This window comes from Rosa chinensis, chromosome 6 (assembly GCF_002994745.2).
Source record: "Rosa chinensis cultivar Old Blush chromosome 6, RchiOBHm-V2, whole genome shotgun sequence".
Lineage (NCBI taxonomy): Eukaryota > Viridiplantae > Streptophyta > Magnoliopsida > Rosales > Rosaceae > Rosa > Rosa chinensis.
In genome coordinates this window covers 56,865,772-56,876,106 of record NC_037093.1, presented here as the reverse complement: position 1 = coordinate 56,876,106, position 10,335 = coordinate 56,865,772, and the positions used below count along the sequence as shown (strand labels likewise).

General features: G+C 34.5%; 1 protein-coding gene across 1 annotated transcript; it reads left to right on the top strand.

The window, feature by feature from the left end:
• Window positions 1–6,152: 6,152 nt before the first annotated feature.
• On the top strand, window positions 6,153–6,978 carry LOC112171631 (protein MEI2-like 6). Its single transcript, XM_024308789.1, has 3 exons — window positions 6,153–6,415; window positions 6,697–6,801; window positions 6,915–6,978. Exons 1-3 carry the CDS (start codon window positions 6,153–6,155, stop codon window positions 6,976–6,978), a joined length of 432 nt encoding a protein of 143 aa, XP_024164557.1.
• Window positions 6,979–10,335: the final 3,357 nt, after the last annotated feature.

The following is a 10,335-nucleotide window of genomic DNA, read 5'->3' as shown; positions in this document are numbered from 1 at the left end:
CCTTTTCTTGTTTTCACAGTAAACTAGAACCTTTATTCATATTGTCAAATCCAATGTACGGTAGCCTAGCTAACTAAGAACTAACTACGTACTGATTAACTAATTTCCTTAATGTTAAAATTAACTGAACCAGTCCCAAATTGTCAAGTTCCCAACAGGACGAAAAAGTCTCAAAGAAAAAGAAAGATTAAAAAAAACAAAAAAGAAAAAAAAAAGAGACGGTGTTCGTACATGACAATTAAACCCTAGGTAGATGGCTTCAATTAATACAGTACCTTCCGAAAGCTTAGCCATTGGAAGGGCTTGTAATTCTTCCGTACACCCCAAACCTAATCCATTTAGTTGCTCCCATCTAAACATACTTATATAAATTCAATTTCTTAAGCAACCTTCCTAATCGAGCTCCCAATATCTTTCTAAATAATATGGCAACTTATAAAAGTCACACAAATATGAAAATACTATACATTAGGAAAAAGTAAAGAAGAGGAAAAAGATGAAGATGAATCTCTTATTCAAGTTTTAGTCACAATAATTAGTTTTTAACCATTCAAAAGCTAGGGTTACCATTTTGATCAAGGTGAAGAAATATTTTACATTCCTTTACTTATGTTCAAATAAATGAAGCTTTTAGGCTGGGGAAACAAAAAAATCGATGTTTAAGCATCGGTCATAATACTATATCATTGTTTGGAATAGTCGAAGAAGATGTCCTACCTAGAAATAAGTATGAAAGTATGATACGTATGTAGTGTTAGTCTGTTAGAGTCTAATATTCAAATAGTGTTGAGATTGAAAAATTTACATTTAACAAGACACTTTCTTTAGATGTTATTTGGGACATGGATTTTACTCTCTCTGGTTTTCAGTGGAACGTAGAGTGAAGGAAAATATAAGATAAATCAAAGGAACTGTTAGCTTGAGACCCATCTCAATAATCTGGTCATTAGTCATATATATGTTCACAGGTAAGTACTTCTAGATCGAGTTGTAGATGAGCAAAAATGGAACAAACAACCAGGTACTTTGAAAAGATAGAAGAATATATATGGTATATTAGATGTAGAGTTGCAATGTACCCACACAAATAAGGGAACAATAATTACGTTCAAATAAAGCCAGTGGTGTATTTTTCCCATCTTGAAGGTCATCATTGGAGATTTAATTAGTGCAGATTGACTCTAACATGATATTTGATACCAGTAAAGTACTCTCTTAACTGGGGGTAACTCTAAGATTATAGTATATGAATTAAACTAGATTCCTCCCCTTAAATCCTAACCATGTCACTGTATCTTTTAGGTTAAAAAGTTCCATTCCAATTAATTACCCCTTTGATCTATCAAAAATGCTTGAGATCACAAATAATTTTACTACCAAATGATGTGGCAGGTGCCATATCATCAAATTATTTTTAGCATATATTCTTATTTTATTTTTATTCTTTAAAATAAAATTTTTATTCTTTAAAATAAAAAGAGCAATAATTAAAAGTTATTGTTGTTTAATTAGAAAAATGTATATGATAAACAACAGAAAAAAGAAAAAAGAAAAAAACCCTAAACAAAACCCTTCAATCATGGAAACTTTAACATGCAATTGTAGGAGAAGGCTGTCGGTCAAAACATAAAAAATAGAATATGAAGTTGCATGTGATTTAATTCATTAGTTGACCGGCAATTGAATAATGATCTATTACTACTAGTGATGGTAGTTTTCATTTTAGAAATAGAGATATGCAGTGATGGAGCAATGATGATTTTCAGTTGATAACTGGATCTCTCTCTCTCCTGGGTTTCATGCTCTTACATTGTTAAAGGAAAATAGAAATAGATATACTACTATATATGCAGTCTACTAGATTTGATGTAATTTCTTTGCGCTATTCTCCTCCAGATTTGGTTGTTTTTTAGTTTGAGGAAGGGCGACAGCAAATTTGGTTGTTTGGTGAATCACCTTTTTTTTTTTGCTGATTAATTAGTTTCTTAATAAAATCAATGAAATTTGTTGGAAATTATTAAAGGGTGAGGCTATTTCCACCCTACCAGATGCTTTGTTCACCCTCCAATTAAAATTTTATCCTGAAACTTCCAATTTCACCCTCAAATAATTTAGCAAAGAAAAAAAATATATCACTATTGAAAATTTAAACTGGAAACGATAAAAGGAAAAAAAATAAACATACCCACGCTTTCTAGTTTTTTTTTATTCTTTCGTTTTTTTTTCCTCTTCTCTATCTTCTCCCTTCATCAGCTACTATGACATAGAATCAAACAAGAGTTTGATGAAGTAGAACAAAATAATACTAACCAACAATTCTTTTCACTTATTGCTATAGCTTGAAAATTTCGTCTAACAAATTGTTTGGTAGACTAGCGATGAAGAAGCTGAGATGATAATTTTTTTTTTTGGGTATAAAAAGCTGAGATGATAATAGGGATATTTGTTGGGTGAAGTTTTATTTACTACAATTATTTTTTCTGTTAATAATTGTAATTAAGGACAATTTTGGGATTTTAAAGAAAATTTTTGATTGTAGGGTGAACAAAGTATTTAATAGGGTGGAAATAGTCGCACCCTTATTAAATCAGATGCCACATAATTTGGTATTTTTGGTATAATTTTTTGGTGTCTGTAGCACTGCTCTTTTTTTCTTTTTCTTTTTTGAGAATGAAAAAGTTTTATTCAAACTAACCAAAATTACAAAACATGGGAATGACCGGTGGTGGACAAGACCTCCCCACTCTCCTCCCTATAAAAAGAACCAATTACGGGTCCGTCATTACCAATGACATCCATGAGCCAAGAAGGCCCAACCCCTAACCAACTACTCCGCCCATTACCCCGGGCTACAACTCCAGCAATAGCATGAGCCGCCATATTAGCCGCTCTAGGAACATACCGAATATTGTGGATATCCAATGCCACTAGTAACTCTCTAATGCGCTCCACAATAGTACCCTCACTCGCTAGGCATTCATCACTTCCATTTACCATTCTCACAGCCTCCAAGCAATCTGTTTCAACCACGAGGCCAGTCCAGCCTTGTTCCATAGCCCATTCAACACCCCTCATCACAGAGAACAACACAGCTGCACATGGCCTTAATCTTCCAACGACCCTCTCCCCCATAGTTGCTACCATATTCCCATCGCTAGCTCGGCACACGATACCAATCCCAACAATAGCCTCTTCCACATTCCCAACAATAACACTATTGTCTCTACAGTTACGATGATATATTAACAACACATTCTATCTTGATATATAATACTGTTCAAAAACATGTAACATATATTGTCAAAATAATAAATTACACCTGGTAGAACTAAAATTACTACATATGAGCACACTTATTGTGGTTAATGTAATTAAGTGATCAAAGATGTAAATATCATAGTTGGACAACTTTTATCATATGGAGAACCTTTTTACAATGCTGAGTACTTACGTATCTTTTGGTATAATATTAATTTTACAATGTTCACAACACAATTGTTGTCAGAATTGTAAAATGGTTAATAATCTTATAAATGATGCAGTTTTTGAAGTAATTGCTACAAATAGAACAAAAATGAGCACTTTTACATCAATTGTTGGGGGTTGTGGTAAAATGTGTAGTCATTTTAGTAATCATTTCATTAATAATAAAAACATAAAGATTTACCATTATGACAACAAATTTGTGATCACACTTGTTAAATTGTCTATAAACTAGCACATTATTTTAGGTGGAGTAATTACCACAAATAGAACAAAAATTACTGCTTTTACATCAATTGACTTGGATTATGATAAAATGCATGGTCATTGAAGTAATAATTTCATTAATGATAAAAACATAAAGATTTACCTCTTTGACAATACATTTGTTGTCAAACTTGTTAAACCCTTGTTAAATTGTTCATAAACTAGTACATAGGGTATAGGTGGAGTAATTTGTACAATTAGAACAAAAAATATCGTTTTTATATCAATTGTTGTAGTTTTTGGTAAATTACGTCGACTGAAAGTAATTATAACTTCAACGACGGAAATTACATAATGTATTACTTTAATTACGTAAGGGAGAACTTCATTACACCAATGAGGACATACGCGGTTTTAGTCAAAATATAATGGTTTACCTATATGATAACACATTGTGGTAATATTTGTAGTTTAGTTCAAAAAGCAGTAATAACAAGTTGTACATAAAGTAGTTACTACATCTATAACAAAGATTATCTATTTTTACATTAATGGTTCTGGTTGTTGTAAAATGCATGTAGAAAGAATTATATTTGGTTAAGGAAACTACTTATGATATAATTAATTAGTAATAAACACTATTTAACTGGTACTAATTTTGTGAGCCTAGGTTAGAAGGTTTTTTTTTTTAATAAGAAAAAAATGTAATTGTCAGTTGTGTAATTGTCAATTGATAATCAAACATTAATTGGCTAATGATAAAATTAATTAGTAATAAAGATTATTGAACTAATTGTAATTTGGTGAGCCTAAGTTAGAAGGTTTCTTTTTTAATATATTTTTTAGAAAGGAAAAAAATGTAATTGTCAATTGGCTAAGGGCTAAACAGGTTACCAAATTTTAAATATTTTAGACCATTATCTAATCTAATGGTCCAAAATATTTAATAAAATAGGTGTATGACAAACATCCGAGTACCTAAGAAAATTCCTACATTTAAGTATAATTTTTTTCAAAATAAGCGCAACAAGTTCAAAAAGATTTGGAGTCCGTAATCCATAAGGTGAATTTAGCTGCATAAATTGCTGGACTCTTATCTTTACTCATTGTGCACCGGATGCAAATTAATTTATGGGCATATGTTTTTTTTTTAGCTAAATTCATGCTAACTAGAAAATTGGAAATATTTTTTCTTTATTTTTTATTACCCTGATTTTATTGACTAGACATGAGCACTATTCAAACTTGGGAGTTCTGATTAGTTATGTGACATACGACTGATGAATTAACATGAGACATGTTACGTTTCACTGTTTCAGGTTTCATATATCAAACCAAAATCTTTTTGGATCGACCTAGCCTATTAATCTAATAGCTGGCTAATAGATTCCAATCTCACATGTTTTGCTAGGTTTAAGGATTCATCTGCTGTGATTTTAGTAAAATCTAGTTACTTTTGCGGTTCTGCCATCCTTTTAAGGTGAACAATCGCTTGTTTAAATTGTTAACCCATTAACCAACAGTTCATGCACCCATTTAGAGGCAGAGGGCCAATTTACTAAAGTGGCCGTAAATTGACTAAAATTAACAGCTTCTTACAAGAATAGATGCAATTAAGTAGACTAGACATACTACGTCAAAAGTTACTGTGGAACATTTTTCCTGATATTTCTGCACTCGTTCCAACAACCCTAACCCTAACCATATTACTTGGTCCAGAGGATCTGATCCTCTTGTCCTCTTTGATAGAGAATCCTGCTCCAATTCTTACTTTGGTCTAGAGGACCACTGTCATATTGACCCACTACCCAGAGATTCAGATAAGTTCTGTTTTGTTTATTACATTTCATTTTCAAAGCTTTCCCATTTTGGTGCCTGGAAATGCAGCTAAGAGAAAACCAGGGTAGACCTGTGCATACATTAATCCATGAAACTGACTCTCTCTCTCTCTCTCTCTCGATATCACATTCTTTCGTGTTAGCCGCCAAGATGTAATGTAGCTTTGTCCTATTATTGCAGGCTACACTGTTCAAAATGAAAAGACAAAATGAGTAAAAGACGCTTCCCAATTTCTATCATTGCAGAGATTTATGAACCAAAATGTGAAACCACCTCGTTCAGAAAAGCCCTGTCTCTGCTCCATCTCCCCAACTTTCAATCCCCACCATCTGTTTCATTTTCAGATTCAACCTCCTTCCATTTTATAACCCAGTGCAACCCTCGATCACTCCCTCATCCACAACTCAACAGCTAGCCCTTGTCCCATTTTCAGAGACCAACAAGTCCTCACCATGTCCTCAAAATCTCTCAACCCAAATGCCAAACCCTTCTTCCACTTTCAGTCCATCACGTACACTAAACCCCTCAACCCTAATGCCAACCCATTTCACATTCAGACTTATCTCTGCAACCCTTCTTGGCAGTGGCGACCATTTATCCCAAAAACTCGTAACAAATTAACAATGGATAATCTTCCAAGAGTGAGACAGTTTTCCCGTACTATGAACCACAATATTCCGGTCAGTCGTAAGCATCATGTGGTCTCCGGTCCTTCCGTTCATGTATGGAAAGCCAAGCCTGAAGAGCACAAGGATCGGAGGAACGACAAATTATTGGAGAAGAAGAGGAGCAGCAAAGGGAAAGTCATTCCTTTTCCTTTATGTTCATCTGACCAGAAACCATTTTGCACTACAGCGATGATCAAGAATATTCCCAATCAGTTCCGGTGACTACTTCTTCCTCTCTATTTAAAACGCCGAATATACTCGGCATTTTGGACATGCTTTTGACTTTTTTGACCTTTACTGTTCATTTTGCGTGTAACAGCGAATTGACCGATGGTTTTGTCGCTCTTTTGTCACTTTTACCCCTTCTGTGTTAAACATGTCTTGGCCCCTTCATGCAATACCTGTCTTTATTTGTACCATTTACATGCTTGTGTTTTTAGTAGTATTATATGATTCGTAATAGTAATCTGGATTAATTACTGTTAATTAACATTTGCAGGAGGACTAATTTGGTGACCATATTGAGAAGCCACTGCAAGGAGGAAAACAAAAAGTCTCGGTACAAATCTGAGTTCGATTTTGTGTATTTGCCAATGGATTTCCAGTGAGTTTACCCTTTTCGGGCTCGAGTGCCAGTGATGTAAACCTCAACTTTATTAATGTCTTGCATGTATGTATGTGAATTTTTGATTTTGTGTATGTTTAATCTCATGGTAGGCAATACTGGGAGAAGAAGAGGGTTGTAAATCTGGGTTATGCCTTTGTCAACTTCACCAGTTAGGTTGCTGCTTTGAGGTTCTTTCAATACTACCACAACCGAGAGTGGAAGGTGAAGCTTAACAACAAAATTTGTCAAGTTACCTGCGCCAAAATCCAGGCTCTCATTAATCTATTTTGAAGAATCTTTTAATTGGTTCATTTTTTGTTAAAAGTTTACTTCAGGTTTGTAATGAAGCTATGAAAGTGATATAGATGATTTGCCTCGTACTAGGAATTCGTTTTGTAAGGTCTAGTGCTTTTTATGTTTTGGTCAAGAGTTAGTCATTGTTTTGATGCATGTGTTAGATGTAAAAACTTGGCAATTCAAATGTTCAGTGATTGATTCGGTCATCTCTGTGCTTTGCTTCATTATCTTCGGGTTTTTGTAGGGAAAGGAAGCTCTTATGCGGCGATTTGAGAACAGTGTATTCTGGTGCCACACCGATATGTACTTGCTTGTGGTTTTGAACCAGCCTGTGACGGTGAGCTTCTGCCCGACGGCCCCGACCTCATCAACGTTGAAAGCCGTGTTTGTGCACCTTCGAGGAAACCCAGAACAAAGTCAAGAAGTGATCTTCAATTAGTACTGGGGATGCTGCGTAGAATGGAGAAGCTGACCTTGTGATGTTAGTTAGGGGTTATGGACTGATATGATGTTGGCCTTTACTGTGTTTCCTATATCTCCCTAGATGTAGTAGAACTTCTGGGGAGAAAAGTAGGGGTGTGCAAAACACGGTTCAAACCGGCCAAATCGGTCGAAACCGACCGGTAAATATGGTTTGGTTAAGGTTTTTTAGCGTTAAAATATGAAAGACGGTTCAATACCGAACCAAACCGTTTATGAATTGGCTTGGTTCGGTTTTTCTTTTACTTAAACCGCGAAACCAGAACCGACCGGTATGTATTAAATATAATAGAAAAAAAATTTAAATTTATATACATAATATATATATATATATATTTATTTGTGGGTACGTAGTCTTTTATAAGTAAGTTCTAAATCTCTAATTATAATTTGATTCTCAAAATGATATACTACCCTATTGAATCCTAGACCCAAAGGCTTAAAACTCAAATAAGTGAATCATTTTGAAACTATTTTGGATTTTGTTCTTTGAATATTAGTTTTGGATTTTGATTATTACATTTTTATTATCGAGATTGAGTTTTAATATTTTACTATGAATTTTTCGTAAACAAAACGTTAATGTTATATAGGTTAAAACCATCTTACCGACCGAACCAAACCATCTTTAAATGGATTGGATTGGATCGGATTAAGCTTATTTTTTTCAATGACCGGTTGTCTAAAATGTCTAAACCGCTTACTTTGGCATAGAGACGGTTTGGAGTCAAAACTGATCCAATCCAATCCGCATGCAGCCCTAGAGAAAAGGAAACATTGTCCTTTTTCCTTTGTTTTCTTCATGTAGTCTAGTTTTCCGATTTGATTTGGTACGCTGTGTTTTGATTGTCTCCCTTGGTCAAGTATGGCCATGCTTGCAAGGTCATAGTGTTAGTCTGGGGTGAATTGGAAACACGGTCGGTTGTGTGTTGTCTAGGATGGAGGATTTAGGGAATATACAAATCCAAGAAAAATCTATGCATCGTAAGAGACAGTGTTGTTAATACTATCAACTTGACGCTATTGAGAGGACAAAAGCGCCAAAGAGCATAGAAAATTGATGGGCAAAATGGGAAGCACACTATTGAATGAATAGTAACATTCCCATTCTACTACTACTATTTAGGGTGTGTTTGGATGAAGAATTTTCAATTTCCACATATATTCTTAAATGACAAGAATTATGATTCTAGGAATTAAATTCTAGTAATTGAGAATTCCTTTTTTTGGATATCATCATATAGAATTTTGAAAATGACAAGAATTCAAAGTATGGCAAGTGTTACTTATGGCTCAATAAAATGAGAGCAGAGCAAAGCATTCATCAAAAGAGCGAAGAAAACAAGAAAAGCAATGAGCGCAATGACATGTATAACCAATTCACAGTGGCATCAACAGTAAGCATAAATCATTCAGAACCTATAATACCATATTAGCAAATTTCAGGCTTTTGTTCATGTAAATAGTAAACTAGTGAAGCAATTTTGACATAATCTATTTACAAATTTTGCTTCCATGCCTCTTTGCAGCAACCAAATCAACATCACCATCACTCATGAACCAAAGCAACAGCTACAACCAACAACAAGAAAAGATATAGAGTAAATAAGAAGATGTCATTTTTTTTTAACACCAAATTCATATTCAATAAAACCCCATTCTTTTTTTTAGCTACCTCAGAAGTACAGTTGAAGCCACAGTAATTCAAAAATCTTGTTCATTTAGAGAACTAAAATTAGAATACACAGAACCATTTTTTATTAAATATAACGACAATCCATTTCCCCAATACAAGTCACCCAATCCAGTTTTCCTTCACCAAATTATAATCAAGCTGTCCAGTGGAGGTGAAACAAGGATGACACCGTCTCCTCTAACAATCAGATTTGGAAGGAGCGACAAGAGAGGGTAGAATGATGAAGGCGAGACAAGAGTGAGGGACTGGACGAGTGGCGAGACAAGCGGAGGAGGAGGAGACAAGGGAAGTGGTGGTGGAGATGGAGAGGCAAAGGGTGTGTTGTGGTGGAGAGTAGGCTCAAGAACCTGTTGCTGGCACCACCCATTTTTATTAGGATTTGGGATTTGGGTTTTGGTTATGGTTGCAGAGTCGATAAACAATGATTCGGTAGAAAAAAAAAGGTACATACAATGAATTAGCTTGGAAGGAATTGACAAATAACATCCAATTTTGAGGGAATTGAAACCGAAAATCCCGACCTCCAACTCCCTCGTATTTTCTTCTGCATCATTTACAAATTTTGTGGAATAGGATACCAAAAGGGGAAATCGGAGAGATGGAATTGTGAAATCCCGAATTTTAATTAAATTCTAGCGTATTTCCCCGCATCCAAACACACTCTTAAGTACTGGTCTAATTCCACTATCAAATCTCAACACATAATCATTGAAAGTACATGTACTTCTTGAATGTCATGATTTGGTCAAAGTTGTTTTCAAAAGTTACTCTCCATCGTAACTGACATGAATTTACTAAGTTATTTAAAAAGAAAGCATATTATGTAATTTGTATTAAAGACAATATGGAACAACCTCTGACACTAAAGCCAACGAATGCTGCAGATTTGAAAAGGCATTTTCGTCGAATTTGGGTGCTGAATAAGGGCTTTAATGTTCAACAATGATCTCAGGATCGTTTTCTTTTCTCCTTTGATCTCTGAGGAGATAGAAACAAGGTATTGATGGGTGGTCCATGGAGTTTCAATCGTGCTTTGGTTGTTACATAACAATATGATT

Coding starts and splice junctions, on each gene's coding strand:
- LOC112171631 (XM_024308789.1), top strand. CDS start 6,153: ATGGATAATCTTCCAAGAGTGAGACAGTTTTCCCGTACTATGAACCAC. Junction 6,416..6,696: donor AATATTCCCAATCAGTTCCG/GTGACTACTTCT, acceptor TAACATTTGCAG/GAGGACTAATTTGGTGACCA. Junction 6,802..6,914: donor TATTTGCCAATGGATTTCCA/GTGAGTTTACCC, acceptor ATCTCATGGTAG/GCAATACTGGGAGAAGAAGA.